This window comes from Salmo salar, chromosome 22 (genome assembly GCF_965601325.2).
Source record: "Salmo salar chromosome 22, fSalSal1, whole genome shotgun sequence".
Classification (NCBI taxonomy): domain Eukaryota; kingdom Metazoa; phylum Chordata; class Actinopteri; order Salmoniformes; family Salmonidae; genus Salmo; species Salmo salar.
In genome coordinates, this window is record NC_138312.1 from 42833203 (window position 1) to 42859671 (window position 26469).

Sequence of the window (26469 nt, forward strand, 5' to 3'; positions counted from 1 at the left end):
GCTATAGTTGTACGTTGTTTACAGGTCACAACAAGAAAAAGCGGTCAAACACATTAATTTAAATTCCAAATTGTCAGTTCAGTTTGTGTTGACAATGATTTAGAAAAAGAACACAAACTCCACACTTTATTTTCACTTTGTGTATAAATAATATACTTTGCTTCGATTTCTATAGCTAAGTCTATATGATCTTGAAGTTAAATAGTGTTGTCAAGAACCGTTACAATTGTTACTCATTCTTTCTGTAAAAAAACTTTTTATCATTCAATCACGATTTCAAACGAACATCATAAAGTAACAAGAATGTTTTCTTGCTAAAACAAAAGCTATTGAACGTATCTCATCCAAACTCACAAAAGTCAAATTGCTCCTAATAACAAGGACACACATTCCTGTTAATTCTCTAGAGCGTAACAGTCTGGGGGATAATTATTAACAATATCTATATTAATATTCATACACAGAATATCATTCTAGCCCCCTGAATGTTGCCCTTGAAGAAGCAAACATTAGTGCAGATATGACATTTTTTATTTGTGCAGATACAGTAGGAAACAGACAAATTATTATAACTTAAATTGTAATAAAAATAATAGATCATTTATACTTGAATTATAACCCAGGAGTGCATCATTGCAAAGCCTTCATCTTGACATTGACAATTAATCCACAGATGAACCAGCAAACACGTCAGAACGGAGTGTGGAAGCTGGGACAGAGAGTTCCATATGGAGGGGGAGGTCTGGAGCTGACTTCATAAAGAGATGTAGAGCAGGATGGCTTGACGCACAAGCACACAAACCGCTCACATCACTGAGGATGCTGGGATAGTGGAGGTGGCAGGTGATAGGTGAATTCTAGAGAGAGAGAGAAGGAGAGATTAAGCAGCAGTTCATCAGCCAGGGGAATAGCTGTATCTGTTGGTCTGTCTCACTGGGGTCACCCTCGTTAGCTTTATTGCTCTGGCCTATTGGGCTGGCCCCTCACTGGCTTTGCATGAGAACATGTTCCATCTGTGAGATCATCTCTGGGATCAGTCTTGTGACTGCATGTGTCTATGTGCATCCCGGCATACCTGCATGTGTCTATGTGCATCCCGGCATACCTGCATGTGTCTATGTGCATCCCGGCATACCTGCATGTGTCTATGTGCATCCTGGCATACCTGCATGTGTCTATGTGCATCCCGGCATACCTGCATGTGTCTATGTGCATCCTGGCATACCTGCATGTGTCTATGTGCATCCCGGCATACCTGCATGTGTCTATGTGCATCCTGGCATACCTGCATGTGTCTATGTGCATCCCGGCACACCTGCATGTGTCTATGTGCATCCCGGCATACCTGCATGTGTCTATGTGCATCCCGGCACACCTGCATGTGTCTATGTGCATCCCGGCATACCTGCATGTGAAGAGTTTATTTCCAAAACTCTATATCCATCAATTTTTCACATTGTGTTTTTTCATCAGAAATTATTGCTTATGGGTGCCTTCATGTTTGTGTAAAATAATAAGTTATTTGTTAGATATTTGTTACACTTCACTGTGTAAAAGCTAGCAGTACTACTTATTTATCTGAGAGTGAGCCCGATATATAACATTATGCAAATAACATGATTATTTGTCTCTATGAAACCATGGAGTAAAAGATTTTAAACAGCGTCAGTCATTGAACAATAAACAATAAAAGCTAATTTACCAACATTTCTGAAAATGGATATCTAGCTTTTTGGAATGGAACTCTTCATGTGTATCTAGCCTCCATAAGTGTGCATATGTAGGCCTATCAAATGCATCCATATGTGTGTTCCTCTCCCTTACACTCACTGTGATCACTGCATGATGTCGGCCAGTTTCTCGTGGTAGTACTCATAGTTGTCCTGGCAGTCCTCCCAAGGGGTGAACGTTAGGTCGTTGTTCTCTACAAAAGTGTCCCAGACATAGGTGAAGTCCATGGGCTTCATCATCCTCAACTTGCACCCTGCTTGAGACAGAGCATTTAGCCCCGCTTGGATCTCTTGCTCCTCCCACTCAAACAGCCGGGCTGAAAATAGGGTCATCTTGATGGTCTTCCTTGCCCGGAGGGCCTCTGCGATCTTAGCCGCGCAGGCCGCACAGGGGCTGGATGACATGTACCTGGGACAGGGGAGGGGGTAAAGATTAATTAGGCACATGTGATGAGGTCATAGAGAGGGTTCTAATCTTTTAATTTAGTGCTGCTAACTTCCTGTGAAACGGGCCACCGCTATCTGTGTAGATACTGTGTGTATGTATGTGCGACTGTGTATTTGACAGATACGTACCAGGTGACAGTGTATTTGAGAGATATGTAGCCGGTGACTGTATTTGAGAGATACGTACCAGGTGACAGTGTATTTAAGAGATCATTACCATGCAGGTGACAGTGTACTTGAGAGATAGTTACCAGGTGAGAGTTTACTTGACCGATAGTTACCAGGTGACAGTGTATGTGAGAGATAGTTACAAGGTGACTGTTTATTTGAGAGATAGATACCAGGTGACAGTGTATTTAACTGCAGGGTCGTAGTCTGGGAGAGTCTGGAGAAAGAAGGCCTGCTCAGCGTGGGCTCCTGAGTGTTCATCCTCCAGGTAACCTCTCATCAGACCATCATCAGCTTTCCCCTTGTCCACCAGGTAACACAGGAACGTCTTGTTACGACCTGACGAGTACTCCACGTTCTTGAACTGGAACTTGAATTGGAACGGGTCGATGCGGTCCCTGGATGGAGAGGGAATAGGGGGATGGGGTTAATTAACGAATGGGAGAAGGGTTCTCTATCGTCAGTACACTATTCAAGGTTAAGGAGGGCTGATTTAACATTTTGCCATCCCAAACTTAATTGATTGTGTTATAGTATGTCATATTATTATTATGAAGTGTTTCTTCTAACAATAACAATGTTATACAGTTGTCATTACATTCCTATATCAGACAGACACGTAAACTCCATAGCTTGCATATTAAATCTTTTCAAACCCTCAGGTGGATATTTTTAGGTGTACAGTTCCACAACATGACCTATCTGTCTGTTATAACAGCTGTTCACATGTGCCTATCCTTAGACAGCACCCCAGTTACTGTAACATATGTTTCAGTTTGGTTCTCTCCCACAAATATTTGCACAATGGAATCTACAACCTGTATGCAGGATGGCTCTAAATACACTCCTGGGGGCATTTTACCCCTTGGATCAGTGACCTCTGTGTTATTTAAAACCAGACAAACAAAGACACACCGAAACAGGGGAGCAGAGGGGGTGGCTGCCTGGCTGGAACAGCAGACAGATGAAAGAGCCGGAAGCACGGCACGGCAGGGCAGGGTAGAGCAGGCAGAAAGACAGGAGTACAGGGCTAATTTTAGTGTGTAAGCGTGGACTAGCTCTGTAGCCCTCTGACTCATTGACCCACTTCAACATTAACTATGGCAAGGCCAGGGCAGGGCCGAGCAGGGCTTTGTGTGGCCCGTGGCAGCGGCCAAGATCACCCCACTGGTACAGTGCATGGTCAGTACTAACTGCACAGGACAGAGGTAAAGTACTACGCTGTCTAGCTAGAAACACAATTATATTCACAAACCCTGATCTTCACCCTTATTATAGCCCTAACCCTAAGATGAAAACAAGAGCAAATAGCTTATACTTATGCTCATCAGTTTGGACAATATTGCCACTTTGTCCCTGTCTAGTAATCATCTAGGCAGTTATATTTGGTGATGTGGTCAGATGATGATAACAGTCACTTGAAACGATAGTTTTAGTGCCTCACCACAAACTAAAAGAAGTGCAGACTCTAGCCTTGTAAAAATAACTTTTAGCATCTTTTCTTCAAATCTGTCACACCTCACCAGTTCTTCTTCTCAATAAGGTATGTCCAAGGATTCTGGATCCTGACCCAGTTCAAATGTTTTGATTATGAGACGGCAATTTTGAAAATGGCAGAGCCGAGTCGTGTGTGTCTAATGGAGGCTTTCAATGGATGGCTAGTCAACTGTGAAGTGAATCCTACAGTAATCATTGAGTAATCCACAGGCTCTGTCCACAGAGAAGGGTGTTGTTTATCCCTTTGATTTCATCAAATATATGCTATACAGTACATATTGCATTTTGTTGCAGTGTCAACAAGTTTAACCTCCAACACAGTGACACCCAAAAGATGACAAAAAATCCACCAGATGGTGGGGTGATAAAAACAAAGCCAGAGGGTATTTCTGTACCCTGGGCCGTACCTATGAACCAAGACTCTCACATCTCATCCACCCTGCAAAGAATCCTAAACACAGATCAACTCAGAATGGAAAAATCCCATAAAGCTGTAACTTAACCAAGCCCCTCACTGCTGCAACACGACCCAGTACGCTAACACACCAACTCACAGGGGATAACCCAATGACTGTGCAACTTTACAGGCCTCTAGTGGTCAACCAATGACTGGGCCGGATGGAATTTGTGGAAGCACATTTAAGCCCCCAGAAGTCCATTGAAATAAATGCCTGTGGAATTGATTTAACAAGATTCTACCAAACATCGAAACATACTCTATTATTGATTAGATAAGCAGACAACACTATGAAGGTAATGAGAACTTTTGATGAAATTATCTTGTACAGTTTACCTTCATTTTGGATATAATTTTACTTTATGGTAAAACTCAGAGGCTATGTTCTGCCTGACATTTGACTACTTATTTTAGAGTGAACCTGCTGTCACAATGTTAAGTCGTTTGGACAGTCACAACAAAACCACTGTGGATGTTCCAGTGTTTCACAGAGTTCTAGTGTTCAACAGAGTTCTACGGTGTTCCACAGCATTCTAAACCCATTTCCTCCTGTCACATTGGAATGACAGTGGATATCTCTCTCCATAATGGGAGACGCAACCCACATCAGCCCTCTAAAGGTCATTTGGCAACACTTCAGTTCTCTGTCTACTTTGGTAACAACTATGTAATTACTCAGCTATAGATATTAATTACAGATTATTATACAGTAGGAAACAATACATGAATTGTGATTCAATGTCACTTTGTGCCCCCAACATAAAACATAAGATCAAAGCAGCAGGAGACGGAGACATACAGTACAGACACACATGGTATCTGTTGTCACCCACCCTTCCATGATCTCCCAAGGAGGCAGCTCAATGGGCTCGTACTCTCCATTTGCTTCGTTAGCCTCCGCCGCCCTGTTAGCCATGTCTTTATTAGCTGTGGCTCCCTCCTCCATTGGGACCTCTCCGTTCCCCTCCACCTTCTCCCCAACCACCAGGACCTTTTCCTCTTTCTTCACTAAACTTGACTTCACCTCCCTCTTCATCTCTGTCTTCACCTCTTTCTTGATCTCCACCGCTGTCTTTGTTGTCCTCTCTTTCTTCCTCACCATCAGTTTGCTGTTGGCAGTAGCACCCTTCTTGTCGGCCATGGTGACTGGTCTGGGAATGGTAGTCCTGTGAGTGTGAGGTGTGTGTGTGAGTGAGGTATATGAGAAGTGGAGGTGGCTAGGGTCTGGGGGTTGAAGCAGAAATAGGGAAAGAAGACAGGAGGATTACAGAGAGAGATATAGAGGGGAACAGGGGGTAGCAGAGAGAAAGTGAGAGACAGGGAGAGAAAGAGAGGAGTGGTAGTACAGTGCGAGAGGGATAAGGGATATGAGAGAGAGAGAGAGAATGGATAAGGGGGACAGGCAGCTGCTGCTCTTACTCCAACCAGGTCTATTATAAGACACAGGGGGGAGGGGACCTGACTCACCCCTGATGCCCCTCTGTTGTAGCAGGAGAGAAGGTAGGGAGGGGGAGCCTTGATATTTATTCAATTTAATTTGTAGTTGTACAAAGGGGGGGGGGGGTTGCAGTTTGGGAAAATAGGGAGGGGAAGAGAGAAGTGCTTGTTGAGGGTAGCTAGTGGAGAAAGCAGACTGATTGATATAAGGTTTGGGGAGGGGGAAGAGGTGGAGGGGAGAGGGAGAGCAGAGGGGAAGGAAGGTGCTGTAAGACGGAGGGGTGCAGGTGCTCAGGGTGTTCATGTCAGTGGGTTAATAGATAAATGATACTGGGCTCCTGATTTACTGAGAGTAGGTTCACACTTTAGGCTTGAGCTCTGGATGGTCTTTTAGTCAAAGTCTTCAAAATGGGGTCACAATGCTATCCAATACCTTGGATCTCAGGTTGAACGTTTACAGTCATCAAAGAAAAGGCCAAAGATGCCTGCAGATACATGATCTACATCCAATATGACTGTTAGTTAATATCATTACCTTCTGACACACTGTGCTTGTAGACCTTCGCTAGTCTACTTTGTCACTGTGCACTTGTAAAACGATATAGAATATGTTGTATACGATATGAGTTTGCCAGTGAAGATAATAAAGGAAACATTGAGCCAGTTTACTTTCAATCGCTTCCATGTCCTTGGCCCATTGAACATGCTCTATTTTCACCATCCACTGCAGTGAACCGTTCCCAGTATAGAGAAACAGTACAGTGTTTAAAGAAACAGATCTGTGACTACAGTAAATCTTCCTCTGTGTAACTCAATGCTGAGGGGGGGTTTCCTATCTCCAGCACCACCTGCCCAGCTCCCAGCTTCCTAAAGGGTTCTCTGTGGGTTATCTCTGTGGGTTATCTCTGTGGGTTATCTCTGTGGGTTATCTCTGTGGGTTATCTCTGTGGGTTATCTCTGTGGGTTATCTCTGTGGGTTATCTCTGTGGGTTATCTCTGTGGGCTATCCGTGGTACTGCAAAATGCCAAATAGAATTAGCTGGTCAGTCACCATTCAAACATACAGTCAAATAGTCAACCCCTGAATATGGACCTAATCATTTATACCGATGACGCTGTGATTATTAAATTATCTGCTTTGATTTGAGGTTTGGGATTTGAAGGCATTACAGTATTAAAGCTACAACGGTTAATTGAAACAATCACAAAGCGGCTCCCCTTTCGCTAAAAAGATATGGAATGGGGCTGGGAATATGTAACCACTCAAATTCATATGCAGAGCTATGGTTGGAAGGATTGACCATCCAATATATCAAATGTATAGTTTTAACCATGTTTTGAAGCTACATAGTGTTTGTTTACATTTACATTGTTTACAAACACTGGAGTAAAACAAGCTTATATTTGGGGTTCTGATGGGGTACTACTGTTGAACTAGGCTCATGAGGCATTTATAAGTTATATTCTTCAAGAATCAATGGGAATATATAATTAATGTATAAGTCCACAAATGTATGTAGCAAATAAGGATTCTAGTATAAGTGGGTAGTTTGACACTGTCCTGCACTTTCACTGTTGTTCCACCAGAGGGGAGTGTGAGTGTGTGTGTAGTAACAAGAGGAGGACGCTTCATTGACAATCACCATTCTCTCTCTCCCTCTCTCTCTGTCACACACACACCCGCGGTGAGGTCATTGCTGAGGTCCATAGTCTGATCCCAGATTCTCAGACATGACATCACATCACTGTGTGAACATCAACCAGGTAGGGTAGACCGGCAGAAAGCCCCCCCCCCCATCCCCTCAGCACAGTTTCTGTTTTCCACTGCTTTCTCTCCTTTGCCCTCTTTCACTCTACTATCTCTCTCATACACTTGCTTGCTACCTCTTTCCCCCTCCTCTCCCTCTTCTCTCTCAGCTCTACAGATCCCCTTAGTACTGAGACCACTCTCTGGCCAGGGCGTTTCCTCTAACTCACTGGCCTGTGTGGCGGAGGGGGTTGAGGCTGAGCTAAAGGGATATGGGTGGGGGGGATGGAAGGGTTTGTGAATGTGTAACAGATTTTTTTCTCCTCTACCAGACCTTGGCTGCCCAACAACATACCAGTTCCCTAAAACCGATCTCACAATTACTGTTTGACCTGATTCAAGGTTGCTGTTTCACTCATTTTGTAACGAAATTATGCATTAGGATCCCCATTAGCTGTTGTGAAAGCAGCATCTACTCTTCCTGGGGTCCACACAGAACATAAAACGTTCCATAATACAGAACGTCATACATTTTAAAAAGGCACACACACAGCCAAGTTTTTTTAAAGTTTTCCCAAGTTTTAAAATTAGACATATTCAACATTGGCCATGCTGTCAATAAAGCATGATTTGTGCCACGCTCAAAACAACTGTTAACTCGAAACTGTGAAAACTTGACTTCAATGAGTTCAAGACAACTGGGAACTCAGGAATAAACGAGCTCCGACTGTGAAAATACGTTTTGAATGGTCATCGAACTCGGAATTGTAAATCCAGCCTTCAGATACGACCTGAAGATCAATGACGTCATCATGATTCAGCCTTGTTTTTTTCAGTTTCCAGTTGTTTGAAAGCATAATAAATCCAGAGGATGCCAGACTTTGTTGACAAAATTTGCCCACGAAGGACCGCCGCGCCACCTTCCTGTTCAAGTGAGCACAACAAGGTGAGTCCAAAGATGTATTGTATGTATTGTATGCTGCATAAATGATAATATGCCAGGGAGATATGTACAGTATACTGTAGTTAAGAAAGTAATACTAAGTGTTTGTTGTGTAGTAAGATATTATGTGCCCCTAATAATTCGGTATATTTACCCCTCTTAATTTCACCTACTGTTCTGACTTGGTGGTGCACATGTAGCCTATAACCTGTTTTAGAGAAATGTAATCATTGAATATTGTAAGAGCTTTCATAGTCTGCTTATATGCCCCTTTTATTTATCCGACAGTTCTGACTTGTTGTACAGGGAGAACACCGTAATAACGGCCCATGTTCTGAATTCTGTCGCTGTACTTTTCAAAAGTGCTAAACAAATAGTTATATTGACTACGTCCGTCCTAGCTCACTCTTCAATTTCTTAATCGAAATTACGGATTGCCTCTTATCCGCTTGTCGTCCGCTTATGCCATAGTTTGTACATCTCAATTGTCATTAGAAACCACATTTGCTTAAGCAAGTCAGCCATGTTTCGCTGCCAGACAAGGCTCCGCTGATAGCCAGGTGTAGCAGTGGTAAGGTGTTGGGACTGCTGTTGGGACAGCTTTATGTAGACCCTAACAGTTTGTGGGAACCGTTTGTCACCATTATAGTGCAATTAATGTATTGTTTAGTGTTGTGGCTTTGCTGGCATGCATCCCACCAGGATTTCCATACTAAAATCGACACTGAATACATACATCCCAAAATATAGGTCAAATAGGGGAGAGGCGTTGTGCCGTGAAATGTTGCTTTATCTGTTTTTTTAAACCAGGTCTTTTGTTAATTTGCACAATATGAGGTGGAAGGGAGTTCCATGCAATAATGGCTCTATAATGCTGTAAGCTTTCTTGAATTTGTTCTCGATTTGGGGACTGTGAAAAGACCACTGGTGGCATGTCTGGTGGGGTAAGTATGTGTATTAGAGATGTGTAAGTTGACTATGCAAACAATTTTTAATTTTCAACACATTAATGCTTCTTATAAAAATAATAACTCATGTAGTCAGTCTCTCCTCAACTCTTCTTGTTTTTACATCAAGTTTCTATTATTTCAATTCATAGGATTCATACAATACATTTATAGATCTATTTTTGAATCCTCCAACCCCTCACTTGCAATCTGATAGCATGTAAAATAAATCATGAGAAAAAAACAAATGTATATTACTGTCACGTTGGTAACAATGATTTGGGAGACAGGCGCAGGAATGCGTGATAGGGTTTTTATTACGCCCCAAATTGGCACGGGGATGAAGACAAAACAAACACTATGCAAAACACAGGGTTGAAACCCAAACAAAAGAGTGAGGAGTACCTTGAATAAATAACACAATGATTAACCCACGGGACGAGACCCGTAATCATCTACGCAATCCACAAGGGCACGAAAGCCCAAAACACACAGCACAGGTACTCACACGCAACAACGGACATTGTAACAATAATCGACAGCACCATGGTGAACAAAGGGCACATATATACAAATACAATCAGTGGGAATAGGGGCCAGGTGTGCGCAATGAAAGTTCCAGAGGGATCCGTGACAATTACATAGTAAATCTACTGAACAATACATCAGGAATGTAAATGCCCATTGGTTAAGAGTTCAGAAATGTCCGCTGCTCCAGAGAGGACACCTTGGCCATGTGGATTCTGGCCGTGGAGAGCTCCATAACTACAATTTCCTTAAATGTGAGCAGCCATTGTTGCAATGGTAACTGATGAGGTAGAATCCACCAATGTACAATCATTTTCTTAGCAGCTGTGGTTCCTGCCAACCACACTCTCCATTGGCGTTCTGACGAGTGCAAATCAGAGTCAGATAAAATACTGCCATTAGAACCAATGTTGCTTTGTGATAAGTACCGAGTTGACATCGTTGCCTTTCCCCCAGAATTCAACCCCCCCCCCCCCGGGCATTTCCACAGCACATGCTGACAAGTACCAAGGTTCCCTGTGGTGCAGAACACACATAATGGGGATGGACTAATACCCATGTGATGTTAGATAGGTTCTATGGCAAAAAAATATATATATGATCCAAATATATGTTTGCACACTGTCTCCCAAGCTATTTGTTTATCAAATGTAAAATCATTTTCCCATACAGTGGATAGAGTTGGTTTTTGTGCTAGAATTAATTGACTAGATAAAGTATAAATACCCTTCTTAGACCAAGAATCCCGATTTAAATGTTTTTTACACGCTAATAATTCTTATTTGAGAGCCATGTTGGAGAGTATGAATGCCATTTAAGATTAGGTCTTATATGTTTCTCTGTAGCTTTCCACACATTTACTGAGTATGCTATAATGGCTCCAAACAACAAGGCACATTTTTAGGAGTCAATCCAGAAAATAATAAATATTGTAATCTAATTGGTGAAACTATTGACTCTTCTATAGCACGCCAAGGAACAGAAGCCTCTGGGTTTAACCAGGTGTTCAGGAAATTAATTTGGAATAATAGGTGATACATTTTTAGATTTGGAACTGCAAGTCCACCTGATGCTTTTGTTCTCTGGAGTGTTGCATATTTAATCTGTTGTGTCTTTTCTCCCCCAAAATAACTTCTTCATGACAGAGTCAAGTTTAGACCAATAGTCTATAGTAGGAGGCAGTGGTAACATGGAACTCATAAAATGTATACGAGGGATGACATTCATTTTAATAATTGAGTTTCTAGCATGCAAAGAAGTGGCCATAGTGGACCATCTTTTTATGTCTTTATGTATCTTTTGAAAGGTTTCTAAGTAGTTATTCCTGCAACTTGTGTGAAACAGAGGGGGATATGGTAATGTAGCTGATTTGTTTCTTCACTTGGATCATGGGTGGTAGTTGCACGCTTCCCATAGCTGAGTTAAGAGGTAGTAGAGCAGAACAGATGTCTCAAGTTTTGAGGGATTCTTGCAGTCCCTCAAGTTTTGAGGGACTGCAAGAATGTCCACCAGAGCTGTTGTCCGAAAATATGTTAATTTCTCTACCATAAGCCACCTCCAACGTCGTTTTAAAGAATTTGGCAGTACGTCCAACCGGCCTCACAACCACAGACCACATGTAACCACACCAGTCCAGGACCGCCACATCGGAATTCTTCATCTGCGGGATCGTCTGAGACCAGCCACACGGACAGCTGATGAAAGTGAGGAGTATTTATGTCTGTAATTAACCCCTTTTTGGTGGACCTATGCCCTTCAAGGCCCACCCATGGCTGCACCCCTGCCCAGTCATGTGAAATCCATAGATTACGACCTAATGAATTGATTTAAATTGACTGATTTCCTTATATAACTGTAACTCAGTAAATCATTGAAATTGTTCAGTAACGAAGCAAATCAAAGTTTATTTGTCACGTGCGCCGAATACAACAGGTTTAGACCTTACAGTGAAATGCTTAAGAGCAAATAGTGTCTCTCTATTCTTGGCCAGCTGCATCTTAACAAGGTCTTTCTTTGCAGCACTTGACCACATGGCTGGACAATAATCAAGATAAAACTAGAGCCTGCAGGCAGGTCATCGAAATTGGTTGTCTATCCATGTCCTGAGGACGTCGCGAAATGCCTTCAAAACCAGCCACTGGGAGCATTGTGGATGGGGTTGTTGGATAGGCTTAATCACATGACTCATGACTGTTTTTTAATTTGGGGATTTAACCCTATCCCAAACCTTAACCCTTATCTTGACCATTTGGAATGAGTGCCTAAATGTAATGTTTTAACCCTATCCCAAACCTTAACCCTCACCTTAACCATTCGCAATGAGTGCCTAAAGTTATTTGACATTTGGAGAGACTTTGTAGTTTAACATTTGGAGAATGTGGATGAACGTCTAATTCTTCAGTAAAACTATGAGACCTTACACACACCCAACCCAGCCTCACTAGCAGTGACAGTAGCAGTGAGTAATGGCAAAGGCAATAAAAAGGAGACTGACAACAAGTGATGGAATTCATCCAGTTGACACCACACCAGTGAGCCTTCAAGGCATGAAACTACAAGTCATGAAAGCCTATGTCTGAACACCAACCAGTCCAACAACATTCCTGCCGACAGCACTGTTTTCCATTTGACCATGGATATGAAAGGAAGGCCAGGGGCCTAATAGGAGTTATGACATTTTTGGGAAATTATGGTAGAGGTTATCAGGTGAGATCACTAAGGTGGTCAAAGCCGTTACAAACAACACCTGTCCGGTTATAACCATAGACTCTTAACTAGAAGATCTCTGATGATTTATTGATTCTATAAACTCTGATAAAACTCAAATAAAGCCATTGTATACTGACAACATGCCGATACTGTGACGGGAAATGCTATTTATAGAGTCTCTAATCTGTTTACTCAGTAAGGCAATGATAATATTTGTTCTTTAAAGTCAAAGCCTTACCTCAGTCAAACCTTTAAGACCCCTTTCCAAGGAAAATAAATGACACACAAGAGATTGCATGCATTATGTAGAACTTAAACCATTATCACCCTTTGAATGATATGAGCTAAGATACTCAGGCCTGTCTTTGCTCTGAAGAATCCCATCCATGCATTGACTTTGTCAGACACTAGGAGGTGACAGTGAACCACAACAACCCACAGTCCCTTGCCGACTGCACTGAAAACCACAACACCAAACACACACCTTAACCAGGCTCTACAGCACACAATAAAATTATTACATCTATTTGCGGAATGGTTTATTGTCCCACTAATTGCAGACAGGATCCAGGGTCCATTCAGCCTACAGTCAAACAACTCAACTGTCTCTGCTCTGTGCCCAATTTTCGGTTCAGTTTTCTTTTGGTTTTTATTTGCCTTGTTATGTTTTTGTTGGTGGGGGGGGGCGTTACAGGAACAATATTCAATTCAATTTACACACTTAGTTTATACCACAAGTACCCATAGGCTGACACTCTAAAAAAATAAATACATACAGTGCATTCGGAAAGTACTCCGACCCCTTGACTTTTTCCACATTTTGTTACATTACAGACTTATTCTAAAATTGTTTAAATTAAACAAATCCTCATCAATCTACACACAATACCCCATAATGACAAAGCGAGTGTCTTCATTGAGAGATAAGGAGCTTTGGTTTCTGATGAAGCTTATGTCCACTGTCCACACTGCCGTTCATAAAGATGAATTTGGAAGGGATTTAAATACAGTAGTAATTTCACAATTGTAAAAAAAAAAGGTAAAGAAGCCCCCAGTGCTCTCACTATCGCCCCCTATCTTTGATAAACACAGATTAAACTATTTCCAAACATTCTGTCGTTCCATCTCAAAACTGGTACATCCAGACCAAAGAGGGTTTGTTAAAAACAATTATCCTCAAATAACCTTCCAATTCTAATATCTTATTTAATTGTGATTTATTCAGCACAGATGCAAATGCAGTTGCACTGTTTTTAATAAAACATTTAATGGCGTCACCATAAAATCTGAGGATCATCAACTTTTTGATAATCATTATGAATTAATTCAATTCATTTTCAAATTGTTAACAGAAAGTAGGATTTTGTAGTAAGGAAACATTAAAGTGCCATCTTGAGGCTCTTTTAGTAGATTCTGAAATGTGTATCTGCCAGTAATGTGCATGATGATCAGATAGGCTCATATGTCGAGAAAATAGAGGAGTAGATAATAGTATGAAATCGGTTCGGGAAAATTCTTTGTGCCTTTTTGAATAAAAAGTGTATTCTTACAGTTATGAGCTTGCCAGGCATCAATAAGGTTGTAATCAGAGAGCATACTGTATGTTGGAGTGACTTGGTTTCCTGTGGATTGTAGATGGTCTTAAGAATGGCATTCATGTCTGTCCCAATAACCAGTTGGAATTCAGTTAATTCTAACAATGTGCTGTTAGGAAAATGTTAAAACTTAGGATCATATGAATTTGGAGCATACACATTAACTAAGGCAACTTTCTTTCCATTATGGATACATTTAAGGAAAGTGATTCTGCCTTCTTGGTCTTCTCCTTTACCAAAGATGGTGATTTTGAGTTTCTTATCTATCATCATGATTACACCATAGGTTCAGCTCTCTTTGATCCAGATGCAGTTTCATCTAATGACACATTGACCGGGAGCCAGTTATTAATTAGGCTACACCGTGCCTCTCACCCTTAGTTCCATGTCTCAGTAGCTTCCAGATAGAATGTACTCAAGATGCTGCACCCCAACATATTACACCTGTATAACCAGAAAATCATATAGGATTAAGGTCATGTTTCAAGAAACAGAAACAGACTAAACAACTAAATTCATTTGGCTTGAGTTTCTGAGGTTGATCGCATCGCCTGAGGATTGCTTCTGGGTTAGCTTGTATAGCAGTGATCCCAGTACTAAGTATCGTAGGGCTTAGAGTGAGCAGCAACAGAGTGTAATGGAGCTTCGCCACTTTAGGATGATGAAACAGCCAGGCAGCAAACTGTGGGAACTGACACAGCTTGCATACTCAGCCTTATTGGCCTAGTCTACAACACATCTCTGCCACCACCCACTATTACCTCTGCAAACAAAGCCAATCCCCAAAAAATGACCCTGCACTATTATCCTACAACGGCACATTTGCCTGTTTGCACTCTCTGCCACTTTGCACCCTGCCACGGACTGGCTCTTTACGCATATATGCCCCCCATTGCACATCATTCTGTAAAATTATTTTGCTTATACACCTTTTACATGCATAATTTAAAGTGTAGTTTATAGTGTATACAGTGTAGTCTGTCGTATTTTAGTTTACGGTGTTTATAGTGTACATGCTGTATGTTGACTGTGTAAATTCTTGCCTATATACTCTGTCTGTACATATTGTGTATATTCTGTTTATTGTGGCAGAATTATTTCACCAGGTAATACAGTATTCCTGGTACATGTGAATGTACTCGGTGAATAAAGGTGATTATGGCAACTGAACCTGCGTTATGGTAACCGTATTGAGTGAGTGACTTGCAGTGATAGGTCCTGCCGTTGGGTAAACGTGTGGAGCTGGCTGAACCAGTCCACTGGGCCAAACTGAAACAGGAGATAATATTACCGAGAGGACTGTGAAAGCTTCAGAGTCAGTGTCAACAGTAAATAATGGAACAAATTACTTAATTCCTTAGAGATAAACAAAGAGGTGACAGCGATGGTGGATATTACATAATAAAACAAACTAGATCAACCATGACTGTTGATTAATTAGGAATGTTTACAGTGACATCATCCTGTAGTTCTGTTCTTAGACTCACAACAACCCCCTCACTCTCACCACCACCACCCCATCCTCTCGTCCTCTCTCTCACCCATTTCACTCCCACTCCATTCCACCCCATCCGCTCATCCTCTCTCACCCCTTCAACTCCCCCATCCTCTCATCCTCTCTCTCAACCCTTCAACTCTCCCTCCATTTTACCCCATTCTTCTGTCTTGCCTTTCCATTCGAAACACCCACCAATGCTCCTGAGCTTCGTCATGGAGAGAAGGGAGGGGGCTAAGAGAAAGTATAGCAGGAGGGTAGGTTTCTTTTGTTTTTCACAGTTCTCGGAGAGAGGGAGGGAGAGTGGGGTGAGAGAGGGGGGTGTGAGCCATGGTTTAAAGGAAGCATGGAATTCCCCCTCTGAGTTAGCGCTCACCTTGCCCCTCCCACATGTCTTTCTAGAGTATAAAGCCTTTCACAGGTATATCCAGCGGCAGGTGTATCTATGAAACTACAGCGAGAGAGACAAGGTAGAGAGACAAGGTAGAGAGACAAACCGTGGAGTATATTGACAAACTCTTGGAGTGAATCACAAACACTGGACTCTAAAACAAACAGTGGATTATTATTGATCTGACACCTTCTCATTGCTGCCTGTCGGTTGCCTCAGAATCAGGTACGTGCAGAAGTGGAGGTGCTCTTTTGGGAGTGATGGGGTGGCTGCTTGGGTCTGAGGTCACATGAACCGTTGCAGCATGTTTTGAAGAAACCTCCAATTGATTGATCCAATTTATGTTGACATATCTGTAAAATATTGGGAAAAGTCAGTGTATATTATTTCACAGCAGAGGAAAGAAAACAGAAACTGGTGTGTATTCACACACAGCCAAAGATTTTGCATTCATGACCCACTTCAAACAGTGAATACAATAAGGCATGGGTGAAAAGTTTTACTGTCACGTCAATTTCCAAATGTTTAATGTTGATCATCCTTCTACATGCATCAAATGGCTCACTCAATTGTCTCCTGGTACCAGCAACTATACTACCAACTATCTTAATATAATTATTATATTTGTTAATTCATCTATATCCATAAACAGCATCCTAACTGTACATAAATGAGTTTCTCTCCTGGTTGCAGAGAGCCCATGTCGTCTGCCAGTGAGCTGTGTAGGATCCTGACCAACGCCAACATGACCATGTACCAGACTGGAAGCTCCGAGCCCCTGCAGCCTCAGCCGCTGCAGCCCAGCCTCACCACCGTGTCTCTGCCCGCCACAGGAGACCTGCTGCAGCTCTCAGACCTCTCCACATGCAGCTCGAGCATACTGGGTGAGAACACAGTCTTATACTTATTTTGTATTTTATTAAATGTTTTATTGTACAACAAAGACATAAGTCTCAATATACTGAAAAATGATGCATTGCACCAGATTTAGCTAACAACAAATGTTCATCTGCAGTCACCTGGGCGCTATAGGTATCTTATACCAATGCCTCTTTATAATCCCCTAGCAGGTGATAACATTATGATGATATCTATAGAGGGGGAAAAAATACACCTAAACTGATTGACAGAAAAGGAGGATGTGTAATTTTCTCTGCTTTGTTATCAGCAAGTTTAGTCAAGGACAGTTTAGTCCTTGATATGTACGTTTGTGTTGATCACCTGGGAAACCACTGTGTGGATGTGTGTAATCTTTTCTGTGGGGATCTTTATTCAGTCAGGAGTTTTAGCGGTTCTTTGGTTTTGGTCATCTTGTTGGCTGGTGAAGTCTGTGGATATTTCCCATTGTCTCACCCTGGACGAGACATGTCTGTTGACTGAGCCTGTTGGCAGACACTCAGTCAAAGATCATAGTACAACATATGTCCTTTAGCCAAACTCCCAGACAGACAGGGGATTGGCTGAACCTAGCAATGACCTAATTTAGAAGGCTGTTAAATCATTATTAACTAGGACAATGTTTTGTCTTAAATTGAGGAATGCTCTCTTTTCATCTTTCAGATGCCTCAAGCTTTATTTTACTTGCCCTGGCCTAGCCAGTGATAAGTTGTGATTAGAACTGTTTAGGTAGTTGAGGTAGTGTTTTACGACACAGGGCAGACATAAACTAGAGACAGGCGTTCTGACTCCCTTAAACCACAAACTCAGGTTTCACAGATCAGGAGCTGGGTTCTTGTGTGGGTTGGCACTTCGTTGAAAGGCTTCAGTTAATCAGTATCTTGTGGTTTAACTGGGTGGTTAGATTGACAAGGTTTCTTATGGCTCATTGACAGATTGTTGAATCTCAAAAGGGATGATGATTTTACAAGAACAGCATCACGCCTAACACATATGAACACACACACACCACACACACACACACACACACACACACACACACACACACACACACACACACACACACACTCAATACACAAATCTAACACCCTTTCCTCCTCTGTATCCTCCTCTAGCTCAATGGTATGACCAGAACCCTCAGTACTGGAGCAAGCAGAACGTGTTGGAGTGGATCAGCTTCTATGTGGAGGGCAATAAATTTGATGCCAGCACACTGAGCCTATCCTGCTGCTTCATGGATGGATCCATGCTCTGCCAACTGACCAGAGATCAGCTGTTAAACATGTTTGGAATGTCCCTCGGGGTTCAACTCTACCAAAGCCTGATGGAACTCAAGGCCAAATACGGTAAGGATCTGACAGAAGTGAATTGAATAAACATTATTGAGGATCCTCAAAACGGCAGCAGACACATGCATTTGGTAATGATTCAGTCATTTAATTTATTTTTGTGGTCCAGATCTAAATGAGACCTGTAAGCTCCTGGACAACTTCCTGCATGAGTTTCTAGACTTTCCTCTACTCAGCACAGTAGAAGTAAATGAAGGTAAACACATCCTCTTGTCTCTTCTTCACACTTCCTATCTCAGACTGACAAACCAAAGCCTTGAGTGTCAAATGGACACATTTGCTTACGTTGTGATGTTACTGTTACAGTTGTGAAAGAGACCAGCTACAACGACTTCTCACACGTCTTCAAGAACTTCAACTTCGATAACATGAAGCCGCTCAGCGACCACGGATACGAGTCCGACAGCATGCACAGCTCCTCGTCAGGTGAGTGGTGTCCCCCTTTTCTCTTCTTCTCGTTTGTCATCTCTCCACCCGTCCTCACTCCTCTCATCTCTGTACCCCCAATTCTTCTCACATCACTGAATTAGTATGTGATTGGTCTGGCCTGTATCACTGAGCCCAAGGCCTAATTCATCGATCAAGGCAGGATGAAGGAGCGGCCATATTGAAAGTGTATTCCCTCCTATCTCCCTGCCCCCAGGTGGAATACTCAGCTTCCAGAACCCCAGCTCTCCAGAATCCAGGAGCAGTGAGTCCGACCCAGAGTTCTCCTACCCTCAGATAGCCAGTGAGTACAACTTTTCCTTAGTGGACATAACAATCTTGAACTTCCGGTGGTGGTTGAGAATGATGGGTGAGCCTTTAAAGTGCATGTCTCTTTGAAAGCCAGTCTGTTATTCTAAACTCCTGAACCATTGTATTTGACAGAAACGCACATAAAGACAGAGAGGGGAGAGATGATGAAGAGAGGCAGAGGAAGACCTCCCAAACACAGCCACGATCCCAGACACTACCAGGCCTCCAAGAAGAGCAAACATGGTGAGTGGCTCTCCTATCATTCTAAAACACACACACACACACACACACACACACACACACACACACACACACACACACACACACACACACACACACACACACACACACACATCAATGTCAACAACTGTTTTCAATAGTGCTCTGTAGAAGCATGGTTTATCAGTCATGTGATTAGCATATATTTTGCATCGGGTACTGAAAACAGCCACAGTCAAAACTTCACAGGTGTTTTTAGGTCATAGTCTGTTCACCACGTGCACGCACGAGCACACACACACACACACACACACATGCTGTGCACACGCGCACATACAGTATGCACATACACACGCTTGCACACACACATACAAACATAAACACACCTGCTCTACCTCATCCTTGCTTGCTTTACCACACACACACCTGTGCTGTTCACACACACCTAACTCTTCCTCTCCCCTGTCCCCCAATAGCGCCCCGAGGGACCCACCTGTGGGAGTTCATTAGGGATATCCTGATCCACCCAGAGCTGAACCAGAACCAGGGACTGATGAAGTGGGAGGACCGCAGTGAGGGCGTCTTCAAGTTCCTCAAGTCTGAGGCTGTGGCCCAGCTGTGGGGGCAGAAGAAGAAGAACAGCAGCATGACATACGAGAAGCTCAGCCGCGCCATGAGGTAGGAAACCATGGTGATATAGCAGTACCGTCATGGCAACTAACCATGGAAACCCTAATCCTAGCAACCATGCTTGGCTTTTGGGTGCTAGCTAACTTAATAGAGTCAACCAGTTGAGGATGAAGTTAGAAGATTAATAGAACAATGATAACATGTCTGTGATAAGCCATTGTCTTGTCATGAGACTAACCAGTGGCTCTCCTTCCTGCCTCCCTCTTATAGATACTACTACAAGAGAGAGATCCTGGATAGGGTGGACGGTAGGCGGCTGGTCTATAAGTTTGGGAAGAACTCCACCGGCTGGAAGGTGGAAGAGACCGGGCTGCATGGCATGTGAGACACAAGAGTGGCGGGGGTGTAAACTGGACAGAGCAGTCCCTTCTGTCCTATTGTACTGTAGATCGGACGACCCACTCTCTGGTGAACAGCCCTAAACCTGAAATAATATAAAGACACTAACTTCTCTTCTTCCAGGGGAGGTGTTGCAGAAAAGCCAGTGTTTTTGGCTCCAGTAGGTTTTATGAACCAGTATTGATATTTTACTGTAACTAGTATGTTTAACTGTGTATCTGGATTTTGGGTCAGGAATTGTTGTGGACACTGCTTTCGGCCTGCAAGATGGTATTTCTGTTTTCAGTTATATTCTCCCTGGGATAGATAACGAGAAAAAGGCATTTATGTTTGCATTTATATAAACGCTTTATATTGTGTGGGAGTAACTCGCCTTATGTGTCACTATGACAACCACCTGGGTATATGGCCATTATTATTTTTACTGTGGCAATATCCGCACCGGGCACATATATTGATCTGTTTTTAAAGTGCTTGTTTATTTATATTTTGTATAGTTACTGAGGGACAGCAGCACTTAACTATAATTGTATATGTCTAATTGCAAGACGGCTGGTTGCAAAACTTGTGACTTCTAAAATAAGCCATTGTTTAGATTAAAATCAAATAACATTTTAATTGTCACAAGAAGTGTAGACTTGCAGTGAAATGCTTACTTACAGGTCCATTTCCAACAATTTAGAGTTAAAGATGACATTTAAGATATAACAAAAGAGAAGCCTCACGTCGTGTTTTAACCTTGGTATTAAAGGGCTTGTGTTTAATAATAAACCTGATATGGAGGGAGGAGACAACTGGAGGACAAAAAAGAGAGAGAGGAGTAACAAAAGGAAGGGATACTCATTATAAACTATTGGTGACATGAAGTTGTGTATTTTGCTGTTTCAGCGTGAATGTTGTCTATAAAGTATATTTCCTTTATAGCCATATAAATCTTTATGTACTTCACCAGACCAGACCGACACCAAAACAGTATGTATTAATAATCCGTTTAAAACAAATCAATGACTCAACTCCTGTTCTGTATAATTGTTTATTATGTTATTCAGCTGATCTTTTCTTCTTCTAGATCACTCAATATCATGTGTATGAGAATTACATCTCAGATTGTATCATTTCTGATATATTTACACCCATGTATGTACAGAATATTGTTTTATTTTGTATTTAAGAGTCTTTTTACAGAAATAAACTATGTTTGAAATAATGTAAATGTCTGTGTGTGTTTAGTAGAAATGGACTGTTTTTGTGTCTGAAAACAAAAGCCATATAGCACACTAATTGAGCTCAAATGTCCTTTGAATTAATTTATTGCAATCCGCTCTGTGTAAAAGCATAAGATAAATTACTAAAAAGTGAATGGAAATATACACTACATGACCAAAAGTATGTGGACACCTGCTCGTTGAATATTTAATTCCAAAATCATTGGCATTAATATGGAGTTGTTCCCTGCTTTGCTGCTATAACAGCCTCCACTCTTCTGGGAAGACTTTCCACTACATGTTTGAACATTGCTGCAGGGACTTGCTTCCTTTCAGCCACAAGAGCATTAGTGAGGTCGAACACGGATGTTGGGCGATTAGGCCTGGCTCACAGTCAGTGTTCCAATTCATCCAAAAGGTGTTTGATGGGGTTGAGGTCAGGACACTGTGCAGGCCAGTCAAGTTCTTCCACACTGATCTCGACAAACCATTTCTGTATGGACCTCGCTTTGTGCACTGGGGCATTGTTATGCTGAAATAGGAAAGGGTCTTCCCCAAACTGTTTCCACAAAGTTGGAAGCACAGAACCGTATAGAATGTCATTGCATGCTGTAGAGTTAACATTTCCCTTCACTGGAACTAAGGAACCTAGCCCGAACCATGATAAACAGCCCCAGACAATTATTCTTCCTCCACCAAACTTTACAGTTGGCACTATGCATTTGGGCAGGTAGCCTTCTCCTGGCATCCGCCAAACCGAGATTTGTCCATCGGACTACCAGATGGTGAAGCGTGATTCATCACTCCAGAGAACGTGTTTCCACTGCTCCAGAATCCAATGGTGGTGAGCTTTACACCACTCCATCCAACGTTTGGCATTGCGCATGTTGATCTTAGGCTTGTGTGTGGCTGCTCGGCCATGGAAACCCATTTCATGAAGCTCCTGACGAGTAGTTATTGCGCCGTTCTTGCTCCTAGACATTTCCACTTCACAATAACAGCACTTACAGTTGACCGGGGCAGCTCTAGCAAGGTAGAAATTTGACAAACTGACTTGTTGGAAAGGTGGCATCCTGATGGTGCCACGTTGAAAATCACTGAGCTCTTTGGATCCACGCAATTTGGATCCAATTTACTCTTCACATCTGACTGTCATGACTGATGTTTGGGAATTTAACAAGGAAACTCCGACTATTTCAGTCAGTGCCCTCTGTCAGGGTGTAACGAAGACGCAGGGAGTCAGGAGTTTAATAGTGACGAACAATACAAAACAAGCGAACCAACGCTGCCTGATGAGTAATGATACAGATAAAGGGGAAGTAACCAGGGTAGTGATGAAGTCCAGGTGTGCCTAATGATGGGTGGTTAGTAAACCGGCGTTGTCGAGTGCTGGAGAGGGAGTAGATGTGACACAGGGCCTCGCCTTAATATCTCATCTGGACTGTGAATCTGTCAGCAGTGTAGTCACTCTTCTCCTGCCAACCACTATCAGACAAGACAATAAATACAGACCGCATTTTCATATCCAAAGTTATTACGTAACATTGAAACACTATTTTGCACCTGTCTCTCAGTTGCAATTGTCTCTGGTTGACACAGGCGTACACTTATAGTCCTCCTAGAGTCACCATCGTCCTGGCGACAGTAATTACTGATAGACCACCATCGTCCTGGCGACAGTAATTACTGATAGACCACCATCGTCCTGGCGACAGTAATTACTGATAGACCACCATCGTCCAGGCGACAGTAATTACTGATAGACTTCTTGTCCTGGTGACAGTAATTACTGATAGACTTCTTGTCCTGGTGACAGTAATTACTGATAGACCACCATCGTCATGGCGACAGTAATTACTGATAGACCACCATCGTCCTGGTGACAGTAATTACTGATAGACCACCATCGTCGTGGTGACAGTAATTACTGATAGACCACCATCGTCCTGGCGACAGTAATTACTGATAGACTTCTTGTCCTGGTGACAGTAATTACTGATAGACTTCTTGTCCTGGTGACAGTAATTACTGATAGACCACCATCGTCCTGGCGACAGTAATTACTGATAGACTTCTTGTCCTGGTGACAGTAATTACTGATAGACTTCTTGTCCTGGTGACAGTAATTACTGATATACTTCTTGTCCTGGTGACAGTAATTACTGATAGACTTCTTGTCCTGGTGACAGTAATTACTGATAGACTTCTTGTCCTGGTGACAGTAATTACTGATAGACTTCTTGTCCTGGTGACAGTAATTACTGATAGACTTCTTGTCCTGGTGACAGTAATTACTGATAGACTTCTTGTCCTGGTGACAGTAATTACTGATAGACACCCTTGTCCTGGTGACAGTAATTACTGATAGACCACCATCGTCCTGGCGACAGTAATTACTGATAGACTTCTTGTCCTGGTCACAGTAATTACTGATAGACACCCTTGTCCTGGTGACAGTAATTACTGATAGACACCCTTGTCCTGGTGACAGTAATTACTGATAGACACCCTTGTCCTGGTGACAGTAATTACTGATAGACTTCTTGTCCTGGTGACAGTAATTACTGATAGACTTCTTGTCCTGGTGACAGTAATTACTGATAGACACCCTTGTCCTGGTGACAGTAATTACTGATAGACACCCTTGTCCTGGTGACAGTAATTACTGATAGACTTCTTGTCCTGGTGACAGTAATTACTGATAGACACCCTTGTCCTGGTGACAGTAATTACTGATAGACCTCTTGTCCTGGTGACAGTAATTACTGATAGACTTCTTGTCCTGGTGACAGTAATTACTGATATACTTCTTGTCCTGGTGACAGTAATTACTGATAGACTTCTTGTCCTGGTGACAGTAATTACTGATAGACTTCTTGTCCTGGTGACAGTAATTACTGATAGACACCCTTGTCCTGGTGACAGTAATTACTGATAGACTTCTTGTCCTGGTGACAGTAATTACTGATAGACACCCTTGTCCTGGTGACAGTAATTACTGATAGACCACCATCGTCCTGGTGACAGTAATTACTGATAGACTTCTTGTCCTGGTGACAGTAATTACTGATAGACACCCTTGTCCTGGTGACAGTAATTACTGATAGACCACCATCGTCCTGGTGACAGTAATTACTGTTAGACCACCATCGTCCTGGTGACAGTAATTACTGATAGACCACCATCGTCCTGGTGACGGTAATTACTGATAGACCACCATCGTCCTGGTGATGGTAATTACTGATAGACCACCATCGTCCTGGTGACGGTAATTACTGATAGGTATTGTGTGTGTTTTCTTTTTTACATCAACCCTTCTGGTTTGCTACGACACAACAGTGAGCTTGGCTCTTCGTTATGGTCCATCAGTACATTTACAGACTCATTTTAAATGTATTTTCTGAGAGGACATAGAGGAATGTGACAGCTGGGGCAATTCTCAGCCAACGGACCATAACTGCTGATTACACACACACACATGTACGTACACACACAGCATTCTGGATTGAATGGAGACTACTCGACTGGCGAATGTGTTGGTTTAAACTCTCTTTTATGCTAAATTGAACTAAATAGAACTTGCAACTGTTGTTGCCATGTTGTAAAAAACACCACGCAACCATGACAGGGTTTCTGTCTATAAGAGTGAGAATGTGTGTCACACAAGTTTAAGGGCACGCGATCCATGTGGAAGGGATGTAGTGCGATGCATGTGGACAGTGGTGGGGCCTGTTTGAGTTGTTGTGTTGCGTTGTAATGTTTCAAAGGCCAGACACCAGACTATAAATGTGTGTTACTTTCACAAAGGCTCCATTGTTGCTGAGCGACAGTTGAGGTTGAGTGGGGGGTTAATTGCTGCCTCGTGGTTTACACCTCAGTCGGATCCTCTCCCTCACCTGAAATATTCACACCCACACACTCAAGAAAGACATAACTACACTCTGGCAGGAGTGTCCGGTAGATTTTCACTCTAACCCTAGTCTAGCGCACCTGATTCTAATAATTAGCTGGTTGATAAGCTGATTTAGGTTTGTTCCTGTCCAAATCAAGGTCATGCCACAAACTTCATTCATTTGTGGTCCATTGTTTCATTAAGATCACAGTTGAAAATGTATAGAAATCAAAGTTATGTGGTTTTCGCCATGTAGAACACAGTACTAAAATGCCTTTCAACTTTAACAAATAAGAATTTAAAAGATCTCACTAATTCCCTCATCGCTAATGTCAAGGATCATTTGATTCATCAACAGCAGCTTGTGTACTTAAACAGTCTAGGCACACACAAGCACACATTCCCACACCTTAGTGTGGTGACAAAGGGTATCTGCACCTCCCTGCTAGATAAACATACCTGTCCAACAGGTGTATTTGGCTGCCTGTCAAAATGTGACTCCAGCACGTAGCTTACTGGAACCCTTCAGTCTGCTGCCAGGAAAATCATGGAGAGAGGGTGGGGGCACAGCTTTAGAGAGAGAGAGAGAGAGAGAGAGAGAGAGAGAGATTATTGGTTGGTGAAGGGGTCAGTCAACTATGGCCTTTTAAAAGTCACTCATTAAACAAATCTCAGTAACTTTCATTTTCTCCAAAAGACTCACACACAAACACATACAGTACACACACACACGGGCCACTGATTAACCAGTCCAAGATAAGTTCAAGATAACATTCTTCCAGTGAAGTGAGAAAATGTGTGAAAATGCAGTTCGTTTTTTGTTTGCTTTTTGTTTCACACTGTAACATTTTTCTGCCTGCAACATAACATGAATAAACATTGTTGTATTGATTAATTTACATAATACACTGTTCAAGTAAAGAGCTGACCCATAATGTATGAACTTGTATGCGTGCCGACTCAGAGTAGAGTCTGTGTCTTATTACCTCATTAAAACACATGCCACCTCAGACATGGATCTAGTTCCAATGGCCCAGTCGGTTGGCGTT

General features: G+C 42.3%; 2 protein-coding genes across 3 annotated transcripts; one reads left to right on the plus strand and one right to left on the minus strand.

Moving 5' to 3' along the window:
- Positions 1–513: 513 nt before the first annotated feature.
- apobec2a (apolipoprotein B mRNA editing enzyme, catalytic polypeptide-like 2a) lies at positions 514–5682 on the minus strand. 2 transcript variants are annotated; one of them, XM_014167459.3, is made up of 4 exons: positions 5133–5682; positions 2519–2743; positions 1825–2139; positions 514–857 (listed from the first exon to the last, which is right to left on the minus strand). In XM_014167459.3, the coding sequence occupies exons 1-3, from the start codon at positions 5438–5440 to the stop codon at positions 1836–1838; spliced, it is 837 nt and encodes a 278-aa protein (XP_014022934.1). In that variant the 5' UTR covers positions 5441–5682; the 3' UTR covers positions 514–857; positions 1825–1835.
- Positions 5683–16066: 10384 nt separating this feature from the next.
- LOC106583498 (ETS-related transcription factor Elf-3) lies at positions 16067–21530 on the plus strand. Its single transcript, XM_014167740.3, has 9 exons — positions 16067–16316; positions 16785–16975; positions 18104–18334; positions 18447–18533; positions 18644–18763; positions 18981–19067; positions 19208–19318; positions 19771–19972; positions 20195–21530. Exons 2-9 carry the CDS (start codon positions 16792–16794, stop codon positions 20307–20309), a joined length of 1137 nt encoding a protein of 378 aa, XP_014023215.1. The 5' UTR covers positions 16067–16316; positions 16785–16791; the 3' UTR covers positions 20310–21530.
- Positions 21531–26469: the final 4939 nt, after the last annotated feature.

Excerpts from the sequence above, each read along its gene's own strand:
- apobec2a (XM_014167459.3), bottom strand. The coding sequence starts at position 5,440 with ATGGCCGACAAGAAGGGTGCTACTGCCAACAGCAAACTGATGGTGAGG. Across the intron at positions 2,744-5,132 it reads CCTTGGGAGATCATGGAAGG|GGACCGCATCGACCCGTTCC; the intron begins GTGGGTGACAAC and ends CTCTCCATCCAG. Across the intron at positions 2,140-2,518 it reads GTTAAATACACTGTCACCTG|GTACATGTCATCCAGCCCCT; the intron begins GTATCTATCTCT and ends CCCCTGTCCCAG.
- LOC106583498 (XM_014167740.3), top strand. The coding sequence starts at position 16,792 with ATGTCGTCTGCCAGTGAGCTGTGTAGGATCCTGACCAACGCCAACATG. Across the intron at positions 18,335-18,446 it reads GGAACTCAAGGCCAAATACG|ATCTAAATGAGACCTGTAAG; the intron begins GTAAGGATCTGA and ends TTTGTGGTCCAG. Across the intron at positions 19,068-19,207 it reads CTCCTACCCTCAGATAGCCA|AAACGCACATAAAGACAGAG; the intron begins GTGAGTACAACT and ends TGTATTTGACAG.